The sequence below is a fragment of the Trachurus japonicus genome, chromosome 3 (assembly GCF_045865225.1).
Source record: "Trachurus japonicus isolate A0001 chromosome 3, Traja_1.0".
Classification (NCBI taxonomy): domain Eukaryota; kingdom Metazoa; phylum Chordata; class Actinopteri; order Carangiformes; family Carangidae; genus Trachurus; species Trachurus japonicus.
The window spans coordinates 12,066,424-12,089,820 of record NC_140909.1 but is presented as its reverse complement, the minus strand read 5'-3'; the positions used below and the strand labels follow the sequence as shown (position 1 = coordinate 12,089,820).

General features: G+C 39.2%; 1 protein-coding gene across 4 annotated transcripts in view; it reads left to right on the top strand.

The window, feature by feature from the left end:
• Positions 1-4,539: 4,539 nt before the first annotated feature.
• tcf12 (transcription factor 12) overlaps positions 4,540-23,397 on the top strand; it is an 82,621-nt gene continuing 63,763 nt past the window's right edge. For all 4 annotated transcript variants that reach the window (XM_085762161.1, XM_085762152.1, XM_085762145.1 and 1 more), the window contains exons 1-4: positions 4,540-4,739; positions 5,725-5,813; positions 6,043-6,115; positions 16,134-16,207. In XM_085762161.1, coding sequence (XP_085618287.1) covers positions 5,742-5,813; positions 6,043-6,115; positions 16,134-16,207 — 219 coding nt within the window. In that variant the 5' untranslated portion in view covers positions 4,540-4,739; positions 5,725-5,741. The remainder of the gene's footprint in view (positions 4,740-5,724; positions 5,814-6,042; positions 6,116-16,133; positions 16,208-23,397) is intronic.

Sequence of the window (23,397 nt, the reverse complement as noted above, 5' to 3'; positions counted from 1 at the left end):
GTGTTGCAAAAACGGACAACACAATGGAAGAAGTATTTCTGGGGACACAAACAAGTGAGAAAAAGAAGAGGCTTCGACACACTTTCGATCAAGTTCTGAAGAAATGTAGCCTATCTCTTGAGTGGCGTTTGTGTAGTTGTGAAAACACTGGTCTACTACAGCCACCATTTCTGAGTTGTTGTCTGTAGTTAAGTGTACCGACCAACAGTCTGCTCCTCCTGCACTTGGTGAATGTGACAGCCACGTAAACACAAGCGTGCACTGACTTTGTCGCATAGCTTCCTGGGGAAGTGTGGTTTTCAGGGCTTTTAATCGTCGAGGAGAGTGGGTAGAGGAGGAGAGACTGGTTATAGTCAAATGACCACCAAGAAACACAAAATGACCCCAAAGATGTGAAAACAACTACAAGACAATGACAAAACACACTCCTCAACGACTCAAGCTGATGCAGAACAGGAACTGAAATACCACAGAACAAAATGTGAAAACAACTGCAGAGAAGCAAACAGAGATCAGAAAAGAGACAGTTTAAAGAAAGAAATAACCCCAAAAGAGACATGAAACAGTACAAAGTGTTTCTTAATCTCATTTTTATTTTAGATTTTTGCATTTTTTTATTAAAGCCTGTTACTGCCATGATTTTCTCGCTGGGATTTATTGACAAAGATCAGCTAAATTTCTCTCTCAAATAGGCTGACAACGATAATACATGCAATAATATTTCAGCATTCAAAGTGGTTAACTCAATTCTTTATTTGCAATATCTGTGAAATAAACAATAAAACCATGATAAATGTATTTTTTTCTCCCTCTCTATAGTATTTTCATTCAGTGAAGAACATCTGGAGAAGTTTGGATGATCTCAGTTTGTCCAACAGGTGGCAGTCTGGAATTAATAATACAGGGCGATTCATTTTTCAGTCTATGAGAAAACCTCCCTACAGATAAATTATTAATGTCCTACTTGATGGTTTTGATTTTTAAGTTTAACGTTTATGTTGCCAAATAAAAAATAGCTGTCCTTCACAGCTGCACTGTAAACTGGAACTAGTAAAAGCACTCTAACAGTAACTATCAGCAGCCTCTGCCAAACTTCACAGTGCTTGGAGGTATTTTGTTATGTAACTAAAATGTTATTGTACATATTGGGCCATATGTAATTTTAACAACTGTTCCATAACAGTCTTTCCTGTGTGGTTTTATAGTTATAGCTTCAGCTTCAAACATTCAAACTGCAATAATGTTTACAGTGTGTTTTTGATGAGACAACCCTATTTTTTAATAAGCAGATAGCTCACCCCGATTTTTCTTAAAAATATGATTTACTTAAATACAGTGTCATCTCATGTAACTGTCTTGTGCCAAATATGTCAACAGGATTAATATAATCACCGGAAATGGTGGTAATTACATGCAACATGCAATTTTTATACTCTGTCTATTGTGTGAGTGAAGATCTGATGCCAAAAGTGTTGGTGGTTCTGGGACAGAGTTCACCGAAGCTACTGTAGGTGGAACAGGGCACATTCAAAGACACATCTGCAGAAGATAGGAGGGGCTAACCCCTAGTGATGCACCTACACCCCACTTGTTTCTCATAAGGTTCAAGCGTGAATATAAATCTCATAAACACAGCCTATAACAGGAGAGAGCAGTGTACAGCCGATATCCATGCCCTCTGAACGACCTTATGTTCTTTTCAGTTTCAGTTTGAAGGTTGTTCTTTTGCCAGTCATTCCTTTGCTTCCTTTGCAACCTGAACACCCACACGGCAGGCCTAGAAACCATTTCAACTCAACCATTCAAACACAAATAAAACTGTAGAGTGGCTTAATTAAACATTTTTATTCCAAAAGATTACAACATCTCAGTTTCTTTTTATGCATTGCTCTATTCATTCACCCTGTCAGGTTAAATGAAAATTATCCTGTCTTTTATCCTTTTAACTGTCCTTTGTTTTCCCCATAATATTTATGATCGATCATAAAAGCACCAGTTCACTGCACCATATCTGGTGATATTTTATACATTTGAATTAAAACCAAACCACAGTGGCAGCCAACATGAGCCGAACTTTACTACAGTCCTCTTGTCCGGCTTCTGGCCAGTGCAGCTAGGAGAAAGTAGTTCCACGCAATGGAGCAGCTGCAGAGTCCTGTGTTGAAGGGCATATCTGAAAAAATGTAAATGTTTAAGTACAACAAGGGAAGAAGGATGGAGAAACAAAAGCATTTCATGTCATGTTGTCCAACAGTTTGACATTATCATTAACTCTAGGCTATATGCTTTACTTTGTTAAACCATGTAATCCCATGTAATCCCATCTAATCATTCTATGATTACCTAAATATGACAATAACATTTTTTATGTTTGGTTCAGTTCATATTCTCTTAATAATTACAAAAAAAGTTATTGATGTAACTTCTAGATCCTGAAAATCCAATTCCTGAACAGGACTATGGTGGAAATTACCACCAATCTGATCAAATCTTTCAACTTCAAATATGAAGAATGCTTAATTCATAACTAAGGTGACATTAAATTCAACATGGGCCTGATTGGTGTCATCTTCATCTTTATCTTCAACAAGAATCTGGTGAAACTTTCATAGGGATTTTTCTAAAAGTCAGTTCACATAGGAGAAATTATAAATGTGTTGTAAAGTAAAACTATTTTATTTTTTACATGGATGTAAATACACTCAAGAGGGCCATCCTGAGGAATATCTGAAACTTATGACAAAGATGGACATTTCATAGGCCTATCAGTTTGCAGTTTATGCACAAGAATCAGTAGCTTACTCTATTATATTTACATTTTAAGTTAATAACTTGTAATATTATGTCATTAATCACATGTGAAATTAATTTGGTCTTTCTTCGTCCTTTTTGGCCGTTCCGAGCACCCATACCTTAACACCAGGAACCAAAGACGGTAGCCTATCTTTGCCAGGAATATAGTCCTGCATACAAAAGCCAAACATTGGCTGACTTACACCCTGGGACTTCAAAAACCTGAGCTCGGGTGATTAAAGGGAGAAGCAGCTCCACGGTTCTGGGGGAAAGAGTCAACAAAAACCTCCCTCTGACCCACCGGCTCTGTTGCCCACCTTTCCACCTGCAGAAACAGAGCGACGTCTTTCTCTCTTCGCCAATTCTTCGAAGACATTGAGATTATGGAGGTGAACATTATGTTATGTGCCAGCTTTCTTCACCATCTCTTCTTCTAACTTCTCCATCCACGCTCCCAGCTGCCCCCTTTCCCCCAAAACTCCCATTTTCTGCCTCGTCTTTCTAGTTCTTGCCCTGCTGTGCACGAGCACTACGCCCCCTGCCTCTGATTGGCTGCAGCAGTGTTGTGCTGCTCAGTCCGAGCCACGTTGTTTCACAGAGCCAGCTGTGTATTCATCTGCACTCACACCCCAGCAAGCGAGTTAGTTAGTAGTAGTAGACCCCCGTGGCCACTGAATCTGACCAAAAACTAGACTAGTTAGAGGAGAACTACTGTCTGCATTTAAATGTTAAAATGCCAGAGACACAAACAAACTAGGTGGAGCCTTGTGTAATGCTTTATAACACACATGCAAATTGAAAATGCATCCATTAAAAAAAAAAAAAAACATGCAAATGAAATGACAGTTCATTATGTCTTTTCTGTGTAAGAGTCTTATTAAACTAAAATGGCTTTCTAGGTAAAACATTACAGTGGGAAAGTGATATGGTGTAAGTTTGGCTGCAGGAAAATAGGCCCATTAAATGGCCTATGGTGGTATGGTGATATTATAAAGATCAGCTGTGTGACCTTATTTATAAATCCAGTTCAGGTCTTACATATATCACTTGTAAAATGGCATCTGCAGACCTGCTATTTGTGAACTTATATTTAATTGCATGCCTTATACTCATTACAAAGGATGTAAAATCACCTAACACTATTCGACACAACTGCAGTTGAAAACAGCTGGAGAAATACACAAGTTTGTAAAACAACCACATAAAATGTGATTTATTAGCGTAAAGTCTATCTATCTATCTATCTATCTATCTATCTATCTATCTATCTATCTATCTATCTATCTATCTATCTATCTATCTGATAACTGCAGTGCTTAGATCCCTCTGCTGCATGCATCATGCAAAAACCAACAACTCGAACTATGGATAATGCTTTTATAATATAGCCTAATTTGTTCTTCATACCTATATCACGTATAGTTGAATAGTTTTGTTGTAGTGGTTACTGCATTTTCAGTTGGTATGCCTGAGTATAGCAGACTACACCAGCTTTATGAATCAATATCAATCAATGCACCGTTTTGCATTTTGCAGGTATTCAAATATCAATAACTCAGAGACGCTATGACGCCCATTAAAACAGATAGCTGTGGTGTTGATGGCGGTGATAAAGCAGAGATAACTGGGTAAAGGTGGTGGTGGTGGTGGCGCTGACTCTCACAGCATCTCCCGCTACTGCCGCTGCTGCTGCTGCTGCTCGGGACCAGCGTGTCACTGCGCCCGGCGGAGGGATACAACAACCAGTGTCATCGTGGTGCTGAGGCTCCTGCAAAAGCAAAAATGTCTGCCTAAGGGAAACTCGTAACTGATATATATATATATTGAGGAAATCTTCCCCAGGTTTATTAGCCTTTTAAAACCCACATTTCGCTGTTTGGAGGCGTACTGCAAAGAAAGCGAGTCTTCACCAGAGCACCCTAGTCGGGATTTTAATCGAAAAAAAGGTAAAATTATCAGTGGGAGTTTTTTTTTCTTTACCAGAAGCTTTTCGGACCAGTGAAAGAAGTTGAGGAGTTGAGGAGAAAGACCCATCATTGCGTTTTTGTTTTGTGCTCTTGAGCAAAAGAAGGAGGGAGGGGGGGTTGACTGATTGATCTATTGATTTATTGAGACTTGTCATTTGTAGTATTTGTTTTTATCTGTGTTTTACTTTATCTTGAACCAGTGTGTAATTTCTGAACGGCTGTCTATTACTACTCATGTCTTCATGGACAAAAAACCGCTGCAGCTGGGTTGCAGGCAAGCAGCTCGTTAGCTCTTTTTAGCCAGCGAGCTAACGTTAAACTGACGAGGATAGCGTCGTTATGTTTTGGTGTTGCTGGTTGTAATGAGGGGGGGGGGGAATCTGCCACATAAACCTCTGACATTTACTTTTTTTTATTGGTTTAAATCCTCGTCAGCGAGTCATGGAAATGTGTCAGCGGCGGCAGGCAGCATGTGGTGTTATTACAGCGGAGGAAACACTGCAATAACGCCGCGATGCTGCTGCTTGCTTGCTTGCTTGCTTGCTGCAGACAGACAGACAGGCAGACCTGGCCACTCAGAGCTCCGATTAACGACATTATCTCCTGTTAATGAACGCAGCATAGCAGAAAAACTACATGTGCGTGAACATGTTATTATTATTTTTTTTGGGTGAATTAGTGTGTGTGACAGACAGCAGGTAACTTAGCACTGTCAGTGTCTGTAACATCAGAGCTAACTTTATACTCTTTCCACAGTGATTTGTCTTTTTTTTTGTTTTTGTTTTATTATTATGCATCCATAACAAATGCATGCATGTCTCCTCTCCTGGCAGTCATTTCCCGTGGCTCTAGTCCTCCCCCTCGCCCCCCCCACCCCCTCCTCCTCCTCTCCGTCTCCCCCCGTGTCGTTAAATAATAAACCAGCAAAGATGTGACCTGATGCACTCTTGTTTGTCTTCTCCAGGTTTCTAGATCGCCAGGATGAATCCTCAGCAGCGGATTGCCGCTCTCGGAACAGACAAGGAATTAAGTGACCTGCTGGATTTTAGTGCGGTAGGAACAGCTTTTCACTCTCTCTTTTTTATTTTATTTCATTAGCTTAGAGGCGTGAGGACTTAAGAGGACAAAAGCATGACTAATTGATGATTGTTGATGACTAATATTATTGTGCAATCTTTGATAATCATGAGCTGCTTTGATGATAACAGTCTGAATATTTCCTCAACACCCTTGAGTATATTTGCTCTTAATTGTGGGCATGTGTCCATATTCTTGCTTTCAGATGTTCTCTCCACCTGTGAGTGGAGGTAAAAACAGGCCCACCACACTTGGAAGCAGTCAGTTCAGTGCATCAGGTAGGATCCTTACTGTCAAATATTTTCATATGTAGGCTACTCTCTCTCTCTCTCTATTCCCTTCTTGCATGACTCATAGATCTGCACACCAAAATCAGTTGTTTACCGACTTCTACCTTTTGTATAAATGGCGTTTGGGTTTATTTATAAACGGAGTCTGCAGGAAAATGGTCTTAGTTTCCAATCTTGCATGTGATTCTTTTCCCTCTTCTTTGTGAACGCTTGCGCGCGGTTGTTCACATCTGGTGCCTGAAACATGAGCTTCCCACCTGGAATTGTTGCGGAAAGAGCTGTAGTAGTGAAGCTGTGGAGTAAAAAGCAACAATGTGGGCCATAGACATGTGTAAATGTTTTATCGAGCTAATTACCATTGAGTTGTGATACAGCGAATGTCATTCATATTTTACTCTGCTGTCAGATGCATGAATAAGGTATAAGCCAGGCAATCTATGGCTGCTTTGATCAAGGTGTGTTGTTGTCAGTGCAGCAAGTGTTCACAGAAACAATACAACTGTGTTCCTCTCAGGTTTTCTTGTGAAGTGTGTTGGGTGTATATGTCTATATTGAAAAAATCAGATGAATTCATATAAATTCTTGTGAAAACAATAAGAACTGGAGCTGAAAGTCACTTACAGCACAGATTAATTGTAAAACAACCTCTCATTCAGTTCATCTGTAGGAGGAACAGTTTGATGATTGCTCAGTCCTGCTGTCAACCCTCATACACACACGTGTTGGACAGTCGTCTCCACACAGCTCTCTGGTCTTTTTTTTCTTTCTTTTTTTCTTTTTGTGGTAATCTATGAGCATCTTTATTGTTAAACATGTTGTGGGTGGTTTGGTTGTGATAACAAGAGTTCAGATTCCCTGCTTCTGGATCGCTTCCTAGCTGTAAATGCTACAGGACATTAATCCGAAGAACATCTATTGTCTGATGTGCTACTAGAGAAAGTCAACAATCAAGCATTATGTTTTCTGAAGGCATGTTTTGTGTGCATCTACAAAGCCTCGTTGTTAGTCAGTTATCTGTGAAACGAAAGACACACATTGAGTGGAAACTGAACAAAAAGACAAAGAAAGAAGAACAGGGCTGTCACACATGAACTATAGAGTTGTGAGGATTAATTTTAGGAATAGCTAATCATTGAAGTGTGGAGCATGTTGTGTGTCTTCTCTTCAGTAAAACAAATGACAAGGAAACTGAGACGTCCATTGTTCATGATCTATCAATGACACAAAGATTTCAGACAATCATTGTTTAAGAATTAGCCTACTTTAGGGATGTTTTTACCTACATGTGTATTTTACCACAATGCAGTCCAACACAACGATTGATCAACTTCTTTCTGAACCACTATGAGTGTCAAAGACAGGGTGGACCACAGGGCTTTGTTACTGGATTACATCAGATTATACAGTTATCTCTAATGAACTGGTAGCTGAGTGTTTATTTTCTAATTGTGGATGGTGGAGTGTTTTCACAAGCCAGGGGTGTTGTTCGTTGTGTCATATCTAAAACACACCATTGATGATACATAGTGAAACTTGACTCTTTAAGGTTCATTGGTTGGCAAACACGACTTCTCAAAACCAGGCAGCTTTGACGACACAACACTACCTAGAAGTGAGGGTCGGTCGATCTCAAACACTGATGTCAGGCATGTGTTGTATTCAGAAAGCATTGCTCCCCTCCCTCTGTGCCGTATGATTTAATAAAGTAAGATGTGGACGTCATGTGGACAGCCACCTTTAGGCTGGGCCTTGCACTCCGTGACTTCCAAAATAGACCGGCATCAGCATGGTGCTTTTTGTTTGGAACAGAAAAGAATTGGAGACTGTCAGGAGAAATGTGTGTCACAGCCAAAGCTCATTGTCATTGCTGTTTGTTGTCTGGTGACCAGCTTTGTCCTTTGGAAACACAACACAGTCTAAATGTGGGGCTGCTGTTTTGTACCAATTCCAACAAAAATGTTAAACAAATTTGAGCAAGATTACAAACAATATACAGTACAGTACGTAGCTGAATTCAAGTGAATGGTTGTATTGATAGATTTTTTTATTTTTTTATCATATTACAATTGATTATAAAAGGTCTGGTCAACTATAGCTTGTGTAAAGTATGGAACTGTGTAATAATAACCACATCATCTGTAAAAATCAAACATCAGCACACGTATCAATCATTTTTCCAAATATCAACTATCTAGAATTGACCAAAAAAAAAAAAATTAGCCAGGCTCAGAGTGTCAACAGCCTAAATGCCATTTTCTTTTATCTGATTAATCATAGAAGGCAGCCATAATAATCTGATAATTTGGTGGCACAAGATATTTACTGCTTGCATATGAAATGGTTTAAATGATGGCGGACATTGTTTTTTTTCCCCCCATTGTTTTTTCAAGGGAAACACTGATAAACAAGATCTGCGATAGCTGTTTATTATGGGATGTGATCAGTTTCCTGTTTGTTTGGCCTTTTTATTGAACTAAAAACAGAACGACATGCCATTAGCCTCATTCAACTCAAACACACTGACTGTTGCATTCCTATGGCTGGTGGTATGCAGCGCTTTTCAGCCTCCAATGTCTGAATGTACAGCACATGGTGAATCAGAGTAGAACATGACTTCATGTATTGCATCCAAAGAATTTCAATGAATGCACTGAATTTGATTTGTGTGGTTATTTATATATGGGCTGTTTAGTGTTTTTTATGGCCGATCTTGATCCAGATTTGAACTGTATGACTTTCAACAATCAGCTTTCTAAGTCTGCATCTGTTTGGATACCTTTTAATGTAAATGTGCTATTACTGAGAGGTGGTCACATTTCTTTTTCTTTTAATTTCTACGCAAATATAGCAAAACTTGTCGCATAAGAGATAAAGATGTCAAACTGAACTGCTGTCGCTCTGTAGTGGGTAAATCCCTCCTCAGTTCAGCCCACAAGTGTGCTCCTGTGTCTCTGATCCTCAAGGTAGAGGAGGAAGCACCTACATAAATGATTGTGAACATAAGGCAAGTGAGTGTGCTGCTGACACAAGTGTGGAAATTGCAGGGAATGAGAGTTTGGATTATTGTATCTCAGCTGGGCATAGCCAGATAATTGAGGCAGAGTGGCACCGGCAAGACCCTTCAAAAAGTGTGCCAGAGAAAGATGGATTGGAAAAAAAAATAGCCCGAGTGGCTCTAACAGAGACTCATCATTTCTCTCCTCCAGCTGTGTTGATGATGCAGATTTGATGAAGCCACTGACTCTTTAGCGTAGTGGGGGCAGTGGAGGATGACTGCTGTTAAATGGCTCATTTTCATTTAGTGGTATGTATGTAGTGGTACATTTGTCAGCGGTGACCGGCAGCTAGAACAGGTTAGTGTGTCAGTCCGATGATGGATCCCAAAACAAAACAAAAACATAACTGTGTGCACAAGGCGCAGCTGTAGAAAACCTCACTGCTGCTTCACTTTGAGGCCTGTAACCACAGAGAGTCTGCAGCACAGTCCTATGTGATATGATTCAGTTCGCACCTCTGGTTAGAGGGTGATAATATTATGCAAATCTTTCTTTACAGATTCATTGTTAACACTTAATGCAAGCATGAGATAGTTAACATTGTTTTGAAGCAGCAACAGCCCAGTCTACATTACATGGTGACGTTTTTCAGGCTGTGTGGACATTTACTTGTTCATCACAGTGGCTGTGAGATGGTTTATCTTTGCTTGCATGGACATTTATACTCTCTGGTCTGGTCTCTGTCTTTTTTGTGTTGTTAACTGTTGTTTTATTTTTTATATAGGTCAAAAAAGTTTTAAATAAAAGCAAAAAAGCATTGACGGTAACCCTATATTTGTCATTCACCCTTGTCTGTCTCCACAAATCATAATGTGTTCGTATGTACAACATGTTTGTTTCTGTTAGTGTTTGTTAGTAACATGCAGCCAGTTCCCAGCTCCTTTAAGAGGAGCACCTCCTCTTTGTCCAAGAATTTAGGACCTGTTTTTTTTTTTATTTGTTTATGCCAACATAGATGTGAATTAAAACCTTAAACCAGAACTTGATCTATTAAGAAACAATGTGGCACCAACCCAATATGAGCTATTAAATTATGTTCTTTTTGGAAGCAGGTAAACTAATCACGCTGCAGTAGAGCTTTGCTCAAAGAGCAGCTATTTTTAAGAATCAATATTTCCTGTAGAGAGCAGGGGGCCTTTGCACATAGGGATAATTCATTTATTGTTGGTCATAGGAAATAATAGCAAATAATGTGTGCTGGGAATCAGGTTAACTCGTTTTTAAATAACTGACATTTCTCATTTCTCATTTGTTCAAGATGCTGCCTGGACCAGATGTTTTTTTTGGGTGTTTTTTTGTTCTTTTTTCTTTTTTTCCCCCTTTTTTTAAACCTCTTTGGGCCTGTAGCTTTTCTGCCGGCTGTTGTTGCATGGCGGGAAGTGTTCGATACCAGAAGCAATTGGATTTGATAGATTCCTCAATCAGATTCAGGTGCTAATAGATGAAGCTGATCTTTGTGTCCAAAGGTATTTCAAGGTGTCTGTGAGTTAATGATGAAAGTTATTCTTTATTGTATGTCCTGAGTGAAACTTGTTTCGCCAGTTTAAATGATGATGTATTTCTCTTGTTGTAAATGTGTTGTGCTTTGTATTGCCTGATTAAGATCTTGGGTATTGTGAGCAATTTTTCTTTTTAAGAATGAAAATGTCCAGCATTGTTGTGGCATCTGACAATGCTGTAGCCTCTGTTTTACCATAAATTTCTCTCGTATCGAGAGGTTTTATTCGTAATTCATTTCTCTGTCCATACAATTCATCATTCAAATAAATAAATCTAAACATATTTCATGGTATTTTGTGGCAAATCATCAAAAAATCAAATTTTCATGAATCAGAAAGACTAACAAACAAACAAAAAATCATTATGCTTTGAATGTATTCATTGGTATTAAAGACACAGGCCAGTAAACCATTGAGAACAGTGTGTGTTATGGTGTTGTGTTTAAAGGTGTGTTCACACCTGTACTTAGATTCAACACTGACGTTTTACAACCGAGGAAGAGTAAACAAAGTCAAGTAAACGGTCACTCACTGATAAGACAGTTTTATGTGTTTCATCTGCATCATCACTTTTACATTCAGCTATGTAAAGAGAAAACAAGTTCTGGTGACTGGCAACAAAACTAGGTGTACATTATTGCCTCTAATGCAAAGAGCTAATGAAGATATAACTTATTATTAGACTTCAAATGAATTGCATGTTATGAACAAACTGGCGCCTCACACCACAGTAAATCTGTAACACAAGCTTGTTTGAGTTGCACGACAGTGAAAGTTGCTTTGACCCAAACCTTTCATTATATTATATCATGTGAATACACCCTAAATCTAAGAGAGAACTGCCTTTCCTTGCTTATTCATTGGACCCCGAGATGAGGCAGCATAACCAGCTGCGGTTGTGAAATTGCAAATAATAAGCTGACTTTTGGACATTTTTCCCCCCCTGCTGTTTGTGAGGCTGACACTTCCTGGCGTTTCAGCCCTTTTTAGACGATCTTACATCAGGGTTATTTCATTTCATTCAAGTCTCAGAAAAAAAGCTTATGTTAAGAACACGTTTCATACAAAAACCAACTCGGTGTGCTTCACAAGAGAAATACATATAAAAAGACACAAATACTATATATCATAAAACAACAAATTAAGCAGATAAATGTGTGCGTACATAAAAGCAGAAGCATTCATGTATGCACACATAAGCGATGCGTAAGCTATGGGGGTTTACTGTTAACAGCTGGGGATCGATGTAGCTGTTTATGTAAAGACTATATGAGAATTCAGCAGTCAGTTATTATAACCAACATCTGTGCTTACGCTGTCAGCTCTCCACACTCTCCCCACAGGTTTACACACAAAACTCAAACAGTACAGCTAATGTTAATGACTTAAAGTTGCTGAATCCTGCCTGTACATCTTTAATTAATGCATGCGGACTTTAAAAATGCTTAAGGGTCACCGTACTTACAGGACATCCAAGGATATAAGTGAATCCACAATATGGCCTCTAATAAAATTGCTGAGTGTTTTTTTTTTTTTTTTAGTTGTGAGGTATTTTTAATAGGCCTGCTCACTGCAAGTGCAGTAGTAGGACTGCAACTAACGATTATTTTCATTATGGATTAATCTGTCGATTATTTAAACGATTAATCGATTAGTTGTTTGGTCAATAAAATGTTTTAAAAAATGTTGAAAAATATCAGTCAGTGTTTCCCAAACCACAAGATGACGTCCTCAAATGTCCTGTTTTGTCCACAAACCAAAGAGATACTCAGTTTATTGTCATAAAGGAACAAAGAAACCAGAAATATTCACATTTAAGAAGCTGAAATCAGAGAATTTGGACTTTTTTTCTTAAAAAACTATTCAAACCGATTATTAGATTATCACAATACGAGTAATTTAATAATCGATTATTGTTCGATTAATCGATTATTGTTGCAGCTCTATGCAGCAGTGAGGTTATAAGTAAACGAAAAGACTGGATCCTCCTGATGTGGTGGGAGGAACGAGAGCGACTAAGACAGGATGAGAACTTCCCTCTTGTGCCTCCCACTAGTGCAGCCATCTTTCATCCAAGGCTTTGTTATGTTTACTCGTCCACCCTTTTCCTTTGGCACACAGTCAAAATGTAACCAAACATGAAAATGTCGGGTCTGGTCGTCCCAACAGTGAAATGCTGTACCTACTAGTACTGTAATTTAGTTCACTATTATCTGTTTTTATAGAAAGAAGAGCTAAAGCCCATCAGATATTCAGTGTTAATTTTTTTTATGTGTGTCTTATGTGTTAATGTTTCATAAAATGTAGCAGAGTAACTATAACTGAATAGTTATAATAGTGGATCTGTAGTCCACAAACATCCTTCGACATTATAACTGAAATCAACAGCTTTCTGAAATAGATAACAAACTTGAGTGTGTGTTTAAATAATATTTTTTATTAAATTTTCACTTTTACAAGTAAAGGATGGATACATAATATGGTCCACAGAAATAAAAAGCAAAACAAGCAAACAGAACAAAACAAACAAATCAAAAACAGAACACCAGCTCAGATTCATATGTATTCGTGTGAGCAGTCAAGAAAATCCCTACATCATGATATTAGAGACACCAGACATAGTTCAAATAGAGTTCCCAAACTTTATAGAATTGGTCTGTTGTAAATGTAGTATACATGTAAGGTACTCTAATGGCATCAATAGACCAAACACCACTCTTTGCCAGCCTTTAACAGTACAATAAAATATTCTTCCTCGCTGCATAAGTAAGAATACAACATGTTTTGATGTTCAGCGTCGGCTTGGGAAGCCCAATATTAGAGACAACAGGGTCCATCTCCAGTTCTAAACCATTTCTATTTCAGATAACACATTAGACTAATACATTTGCAGTTTCCAATATGACCAAAACAATGAGTTATGAATGCAGGATTTATTACAGGACTGTAGTAAACAGATAAAGTTGTAACTAAATGTAGTCAATAAAGTCAACTTTTTAGCTACTTGCTGCTGCTGGTCGATTGTGACTGACATGAAAGTGTAGCTCTGCCAAACTGTGAGTTTACAGAGGCCAAAAAGCTCAGTTAATAATTCATGGGTCCATCACTGTATGCTCCTTCACACCAATTTGGTTCAGTGTGAAAATAAAATTATCGTGACTTTTTTTTTTTCAACAACAGCACAGCTCTCCTTCCTGTCGTAGGGTTTGAAAATTGAGGACTCAGCAGTAGAGCCGCATTGGTTCTCCTAATTCGTTATCTTTACATTATAGCCAGTGCATTTTTGTGTGTGTATATGTGTATGTGTGTATGTGTTTTTTTTTTTTTTTTGCTTCAGCCTCTCGTGTCAGTGAGTAATCTTATTGTGCCGGCTGTCTGTGCAAGGAGAAGAGAGGGGACCCTTGAGCCCTGGTAAGAGATGGTAATCAGACGAGATGACAGCCAGTGGCCCACAGAGCAAACACTGACCATTGTTACATTCAGCGTGTGAAAGGACTCAGTTGGGCAACAACATGTCACAGTGGTATTGTCAAACTTAAGAAAATTTAGACTGTGTTGGTATAGCAGTTCGCAGTCGTAGCTCAGTTGGTAACACATGAATGCGAGTGGCAAACGCAGGCAGATTACGAAAGTGAGGCCAATTAACTACTTGTTTTTTTTCCCATAAAGAGACCGAAGAAGAGGAAATGAATCTTCTCTGTGAGCGAGCGGCAAAACAGCATGTTTGTGAGGATGAAACTCATCTTTGACTCTGCTCACTGGAGCGTGATTTCTGGTCAGAGATATGTCACTGACTTTCTGGTTAAGTGTATAATTAGATTAACGACAGAAGTTTCTGACTAATAACCTATTGGCAGCATGACAGTTGAGAATAAATTTCCATTAATGCCGCAGTGTAAGGATCCACTTTTATGTTCAAAAATGCGAAATTAATCATGTCTCAAATTGGCCATTGTTTTAATTTATGATATCTCAGAAGAGCTCTGTGTGAAATTAATACCTTTACTGATGCTTGAAGATAACCAGTTCACCTGCGTTACACTTATTCATAATTATAGTCTTAATGTGGAGCTGCGCTTTAACACTTTGAATCAGAGGACACCTCCACGTGTTTTTGATCTGTGATTAGCGCCTCACTTTTCACTCTGCAGATCCCACTTCTGCTTTTGTTGGAGTTGTTTATTTCAGTCAGCCTCTTGAATTAAATGTCCAACCTTGCTGCGAGGAGACACCTCAGTGCAGATCATTTCAAAGTTGAAAGAATATGTTTAATATTGAAAAGTTTTGCTCGCTACTTCTCATGTCATTATTTCCCCGAGCATACACGATTGCTTTCAGTCTGATATATATATATTTTTTATTTGAAGTTGAAAATGAACAAATGGTATTGCATTTTACGGAGACAGATGAAATTACAACAGGGACAATCAATAACTTGGAGAATGTTGATGCTTTATCTGCTCCGCAATTATGTTTTGTTTGCAGGGTTTGGCTGTTACGGCATCACAATATTGTCTCCAACAGCAGGAACAATTGAGACATCAAATATTTTTACTGACTATATCACATAAATTAGATTTAAAGATCAGATATTATATTTTTGAACATATGCCAGATGGTCTAAGCTTTTTGCAGTTTGGTTGGAGTTATTGATTTTATTTCTTCTGTTTTGTTATTCTGCTCTGTTTGACTACTGAAAACAGAGGTTTTCTTTAACATAAAAAAAAGAAAGAAAATTGGTAGAAGTTTCTGTGCTCAGCTGTTTGGAAGTAGCCTGGCATTTATCAATGCCAAATCATGAGGCTGTAAGTTCCTTCTTTTTGTACGCTGAGGTTAGGGGTTACAAAAGGATGCACATTTTTGGCCATAATTCACGGAAATAAATGACACCACCACATTTTTTTCGTGTCATGAAGCGTAATCTTCATAGATATTAATGAGCCATTTCCCTTTTATATTTTGGGAAATGGGAAAACAAAGTAAGCAGAGATTGAAATCATATTTTTCTTTCTCTTCTTTCTTGTGAGTTTGCATGGGAGATATTGTGACATTATCTAAAAAACTATTACAGTTTGTATTTGGGTGACATATTAATCAGACATTTGAAATAACATGAGCCTGCCTCTTTAATCTTCTGTTGCATTGCCAACTTTTATTCAGGTCACTTCTGAATTTCATGATCTTGGCCTCTGACTGTGGTTGTGAAGCCCCTGTTGAATATCACCACAGAGACGCTGCTTAAGCCTGTGTAGTTAATGACCAGATTGTCCTTGTCTTTGTGACTCAGTTCGCAACTTCTTCAAAGTGTGTATGTGTGTGTTTGTATTGTGTGTGTTTGTGTGAGAGAGAGAGAGAGAGAGAGGCAGAGAATGAGGATGTACCGCACTGACACTCAACCAAATCAGTGATCTGGACTTGCAGACTGAGTTGTTGAATCTCTGTCGCTGACAGGTATGGAAGAGCGCACCAACCAAGCTTCTTGGGCCCCAGGTGGCGAGTCGAGCCCTTCCCTTGAGTCCTCCCGGGTAAGATGACCGACACCTTACCACCTCTGAGTGACCTTTCTGCTCCACAGCACACCATTTAACACATTACATTCAACATCATTACATCACCGTGGCACATTCACAGTGTCATGTCTTGTGACCTTTAGTAGACATTATTCCTCTGTGACAGGGAAGATGGGTTCATTTACTGATGGCAGTGTTTTTTTCCCGTCTGAATATGAAAGACTTTACTATCTGGGATTTTATTACTGTTAAACTGAGCTTCTTTTTTAGTAACAGAGATCTCTTTAAATATTTCAGCTTTAATCGTTGTGTGACACACCATGAATTTTATCTATTGAGGTATATTCAACAAGGCAGATAGGATCAGTGATAAGATGGAAAAGGTCCTTGAATATTTACATAGAGACAATTGCCCATAAAATTGGAATAATTTAGTTTTTAGACACAATCCTCATTTTATTCCTATTATAAAGGTTAATTGTGGTTTCATTCTCACAGTGATATGTTCGGAAGAGATTGGGCAATAATGTTTTAAGAAGATATACACTTTATCTATCAAGAATAAATCACATTCTCACAAACCTTTCATGAGAAGAGGTAAAAAAACTATTTCATACCAACTTTATGGGCAACCGTGCACATATTTATTTTTCAGCAGTTATGTAACTGAAGTAATAATCACAAAGAATGAGCTTGCTCTTGATCAACAGTAACAGCGATCAGTGTCATAACATCAAACACTGAGTAGGGAGGTAAATATCCTCAGGTGATATGTGGAGTAGAGCAATAGAGAAGGATTATTTTCATCACTGAAATTAATTAAATTGATGATTATTAATTTAAAACGCATTGTTGAGTTTACAAAAATGTTAGAGTAGTGTCTCAGAGCACAAGGCGACATTTTCAAACGTCTCGTTTTGCACAAATTACAATCCGGAGGTATAATTTACATTGATATAAAACTGAGAAACAGTGCAGATCCAGAGAATAAAAATCGTTTTTTTTGCTGGGAAGAGCAACAAATGATAATTGGCAGTATAGCAATTAATTGGCAACGTTGCCAAATTAATTTTCTATGGATCAAGTAATTGATTAGTAGAATAATCATTGTAGCTGTGATTACCTCTGCTAGCAAGGTTGTGTTTTCACCGACAGTCGTTTATTTGTCACATTTGGGCAAAAAGTCCTGAACCAATCCACACCGATCTTGTTGCAGCCAGGGATGGGCCCACGGAGGAACCAATTACATTTTGGGGCAGATCCATATCGTATATAGTGATGTATTTACAGTAAATTTGATTTGTCACTGAAAATGGCAACCAGCTCCTATGTGACTGGATGCTGGGGAACGTGACTCCTGCCTCTGCCCTGAAGCAGCGAGGGGGAAATTGAACTGAAATGAACCAAATCATTCAGAGTCATATTTTCAAAAGTATTTCAAAAACACAAATTCCCTTTGCTAGAATTACACAAATTTAAACTGTTTTCTGAAGTACATCAAAATAATCTATGATATAAAATGGCTTTGAAGCAAAAAAAAGAAAGAAAAGAGGTTTATTATTCTGCACTGTGCTGAGAAGATCAGTTTCTGTGCTGCTGAGCAATTCAATACCTGACTGTATTATGACATTTTCTTGAAGATCAGGAGGAAAATGAGAATTTCATATAAAAATGACCAGGTATTCTCTTGAAGCAGTAAGTAAATTATTGACATTAAATCAGATATCTGAGTTTGATTTTTTTTTGTGTATTCCTTTTTAACTTAAGCTTGCTGCTCTACCTGCCTCTTAATTGCCCCAGGGACAAATAAAGTTCTTTGAATTGATTTGAATTGAATTGAATATCCATTTTAATACTTAGAACCAAGATTTTAGTGCAAAGCATTTTGTGAGGGAAAGTCATCCTCAAAATAATCGAAGTGTTAATGATGAATTTGTCTAATAATAACATATTAACGGGTAAAACTGCACGTTTAACTGCACCTTTCTTGTTCAGTTGAAGTGAGAACATCTCACTGCTTATGTGAGCAAGTGTGAACAGCTCTTCCTCTGTTTGTTTGTCTCTCACACATTGGTTGTTCTAGATGCCCTGTATGAATTTCATTTAATGTCAATCTCCTGTCACTTTCTATTAGAATTCAGTTAAATGTCAGAGCCACTCGGGCTGCGTTACCTTGTTTATTTCTCTGTGCCCTTCCCGAATGAACATCTACAGGCTATGGTAACATAGGCAGCTTGATTTGAATTATAAGACAGAGACGCTTGAGATATCTTTGCTCCAGGTGCATATAAATGAGTGTTTCTGACATTGCAAGGCACAGCATCAGCCAGCAGACAGCTGTTTGCGCCTCCATAAGGCGTGCACTCGAACACTCATATGCCACATTCTCCACACTTACACACAGCTGCGCACACATCTTATATGGATACAGACTTGATTTATATAGCCTATATAAATATATTCTGTCTATTCTGCTTCAAGAAGTGAGTGGCATTTCATATAAACCTCAGCGGTGTATAAGAACCTGTTAAATGATCTGTGTTTTTTTTATGATTGTTTCATCTTGCACTTCACAGTTACGAGTCACAACCATAACCATGTGAATGGTTTACCAGATTAGATTGAGAGAAAAGTAGCGTGTTCCAGTTATGCATGCTAATCATTTATTGATGAAGCTTGAATCAATCATTAAGAATTAATTCAATCCACCAGGTGAGTGCAAATGGAGTAAAGTCATGAATGGGTTCAGCTAAAATGGAGAAAATGAGATGAGTAAGAAAGTAATTTCCTAAAAGCATGATGAGCTGATAAGAAATGATACACACAGAGTAGTACCATTACACATAGTGGGGAAAAAAATGTAGATGCATCCATACAGACTAATGCACATAAATGAATGTGCGCTGTTCTTATTGATAATCAGAGCTGTTGAAAGATAAATAGTATTTTCATCGTTATCGCAATATGAACATGCATGATAAACATTGCAAAACGTTGCCTAAAATGCGATAAGTAAGAAGAGAAGGCAGGAAAGGGTTAAATTAATGTTCAATAATGGTATGCTCAAAGTATTTGTTCTATTATTTTATTCAGTGTTTCAGGTTACCTATTTAAGCAGAAAGACTCAGGAACTGTATGGTTAATATATGCATACTTAAATAGGCCATTTGCTTATTTATCGCAAGTCATATCGTCATTGCAATACTGAACATTGTCATCGCACATGGGACATTTTGCTCATGTCGTGCAGGTCTAGTTGAAACCCTACAGGTCCAGTTACACAGCAACCCCCAAAGTACTACTCCCTAACTTTTCCTCTTGTTTCTCCAACCATCCTCATCCCGTCTCTCTCCAGTTTGAAGCTCACTTACTTAGAGTCTCAAGGGACCAGAGCCGTAAAAGCCAGAAAAGCAGAGCTGTTTGCACAAATGCTCAAAATTTAAAAGGATATATTGGACGACACCTGGGTCCATATCCAGACTTTGGTCCATCTATTAGTGACCTCAACTGTAGAACAACTTTACCCTGAGCCATGACAGTGGGGCTGATATCGTTTATCATCTTGAATCTGAGTGGGTTGTGCTGCGAAATGTGGACTTGGAGATACCTACAGTACTGTAGCGAGGATGACTGGCCGTTACAATAGCACTAACAAACTAAGAGACATGAACGGCCTCGATTAAAAACACTTACTGAACAGATCAATACAACATCTCTAAGTCCACTTTTCCCTTGTGTTTGCAGAAATTATTATGTTCCTGAGATTTGAAGATGTCTCCTGTGTAGCCAAGCTGTGGTAACTGTAGTCTTGTGTGCTCTGAGGTGAAACCTTGCCCACGGTCGGAGATAAAATGTGTTTCAGAGTGACAAGTTTCAATTCATTACTTTGTTAAACAAATTTGATAATTGATCAAAGTGAGAGCTATCTGTTGAAATGTCCCAATCTGCGCTGTGTGTTCACAGTGCCGGTCCAAGGCTCTTGGAAGAAATCCTCAGTGCTTCATCTTTCAGTCAGTTACAAAGGGAATTCAGCCTTGTCCCTGAGCTTGTTTGAGCTGGTGTGCTACGAGTGTGTGATCAGTCGACTGTGAACACTCCCGAGCCCCGCCGTGCTGACCTTGGCTCCCAGCCAGCCGCTGCATCCTGGGCAGCTGTGGCTGTAGGCTGGCGGTCTGACAGTCAGGGCTGTGCCCACCGCCACCGCACAACAACCCCCACTTCCCTAATGCCCTGCCCCCGACTTGATACCCGACCCCACGCGCATCCATCACGACCATATCATGACTTCCCCGAGCTGCCACATGCAGCCACACGTTCACCTGGGATGCGGGACAAAGTGTCGGGGAGAGACGACTTTTTAAAATGCTGCGGCGGGTCGTGTGATTGGGGGGACAAGGTGTGAGCTCAGGTCCGCCTGCTGCCACGGTGATCCGACAGTTATTTAGCCAGGAGTGCTAATGTAGCCCCGTGGCAGCGATGACAGCGTGTGTTAGTGTCTTAGGATAGATGTAGGCCACCAGTGTTTGGGGATGATGAAGGATCTGTGATTGATGATCTAACAGTCCCAGAGGAGCGAAGGCAGTGTGGTAGCATTGACACAGAAACATGCACAGTGAGTCTGGATTGACCATTATCGCTCTGCCTCCTTTTCCTGCTCTACTAACCTCCTCCACTGACCTTTTCCTGCTCCACAGTCGCAGCTGTGACCATTGTAGAAGACTTAGAAATGTTCATTAACACCATAGTCTTAATAAGATTCATCATTGTATGGAAATCCCTTTCTTGCAAACTGGCTTGCATGATAAGATCAATGCCACTCTCATATCTGTCCATTAATTTGAGGACTATTCAGTGGGAAACAGCTAGCTCCAAAGCTCTCTAACCAACATGTTTCATGTAGTTTATTATTTCTTCTTACATTTTTTTGTACAGATTTTTATCATCAGATGTTTATCAATGTCCAGAACCCCCTGCCTCCATGCTTTATGCCAAGATAAACTAAGCTAATACAGTGATGTTGATAGGTTTTCAATGTAGTGAGTCCCCGGGACCCACAGGTGGTGATTTGGGTGGGTCCCTGGGAAATTCAATGGGTCCCCAATAGGGTTGTCATAATACCAGAATTTCTGTAAATTTCCACGATTCTCGATACTTATTCGATACCACAATTTAAAAAAAAACTAGGGCCTATAGGGATGCAAATTATCGATTAATTCATTAATCGTTAGTTGATGGACCACATCGATTCATTAACTATTTACTGATGAGCAGCTATTTTCCTGAGAACCTAAATTTAAGTTTAAGCTCAACATTCCTTACACAGGACTCTACACTAGCATTTGTTAGTATATTTTTAGAGCACAGCACAATGAAAAATGTTTAAGTAACACGTTATTTAACCTTTAAATAATGTTGAGGGTCCAATGTGACCCATTTTTACATTTAGGAACGGTAAAAACACCCTAAACATTTTTCCTCTAATTGAACTTGTTCTTGACCAACACAATATTTGATACAGATGAAATGGTCTTTCCTGCCACTACACTATGATGATTACTGTATTTACTGAAATCACAGCAGCAAACTGATTTGTTTAACTCAACCTGATGTAAACATTAATAAAACTCACACAGTCAGCTCCATGTTGTCCCTGTGTGATCAGGGATGTGATTGGCCAAGGACAAAAAAGCAGGAAATTATACGGACCCATAGCGCGACACGGCAACAGTGCAGCCATTACACACAATGACATAATTTTGACACTTTATATTAAAAGTATATACACAAACAGAAAACAATTAATTTAAGGAGAAAAAAACCTCAAAAACAGCATGTCAATCAATAGGTGCAGATATTATTACAGTGTGTGTGTTGTGAATATCACACACACTGTCTGAGAGCCAGAGAGACAGGAGAGAGAGAGCCAGTTATGGCAGGTGGAATTAGCACTTGATATTGAACTTATTTAAAAGGAAAACAAACATGCAGTAGGCTACTTGGCTCCATTTTAATATTTAATGATGGAAAAAAAGTTCTTGAACCATTGAGACCTTCCAGCCAGATGTGTGGTACATGTCTAATATTTTTTGTAGCTGCTTAAGTAAATTTAAAAAAAAAGAAAGAAGCAGATTTAGTACTGACTGAGGTTCCTATCATTGTAATGGCAAGAATGGCTGGAGTGTATGAAACTTAAACTGAACTCAGAACTGGTGTAGTGGGGAGCTGTGGCTGCAGAGCCCCCTTTACAGCAGGTAGCACACACACGCACACACGCACGCACGCACACACGCACACACACACACACACACACACACACCTGTTGCTGCGCTGTCTCTCTCTGTCCCTCGGCTCTCTGGACTGTTGTTTTGGGCTCTAAGCATGGACGGCCCAACCCGTCCGGACGCGCTGGTTCGAGTCGGGTTCGCGCCGAGAATATGACTCGGTGAGGCAGGGCTTTTTTTTTTTTAACGGGTTCGGACTGAGAATTAATGCTCGTCGTAAATGTAAACACAGTAACGTCAGCGCGTCACGTGCAGCACCACGCCGCTCCAACAAACACTACGGCGGCAAAAAAAAAAAAAAAAGAGAGAGAGAGAGAGAAAACTACCGACTACCGCCGCTACGTCTTCTTCTTACGTTGCTGCTCAATGGTCGGGGCAACATCAACACCTATGGCTGTGTGGGTTAAATGGTGGATAATGGCCGTCCGCCGGACATTCCCATGATTTTAAACACGAGTTGTTGTTAACAATGTATCATTTTTCATGGGAAAATGAGGTGCGTCCCCGGGACGCATGGATAGTGAGTTTACTGCGTCCTTTCAGATTTTAATGCGTCAGAGACGCAGGACGCGTACCTAGCAACATCACTGCTAATATATTCATATTTAATGGACAGGGTACCAAGCTGCACATTAAACCACTGCTTGAAAACGATTACATCCCAAAAATGTTAAACTGTTCTAACCAAGTGTTCAGTTTGAAGTATTTTCCTTGTTTTGCAGTAGAAGAGAGGAAATGGTTTATGCTTGCTGAGGTTAGCTGTGTGTGTAAGTCTGTGTGTGTGTGTGTGTGTGTGTGTGTGTTAGTTTGCTCAGGCTTCTCACGGGGCCGTTGTTGTTATTGAGTCTGTTCATGGTGTGATTAACAGTGTGTGCGGCCTGGCAGAAGCACAATAGGAAATCTCTGAGGATTCCCTCGACACAG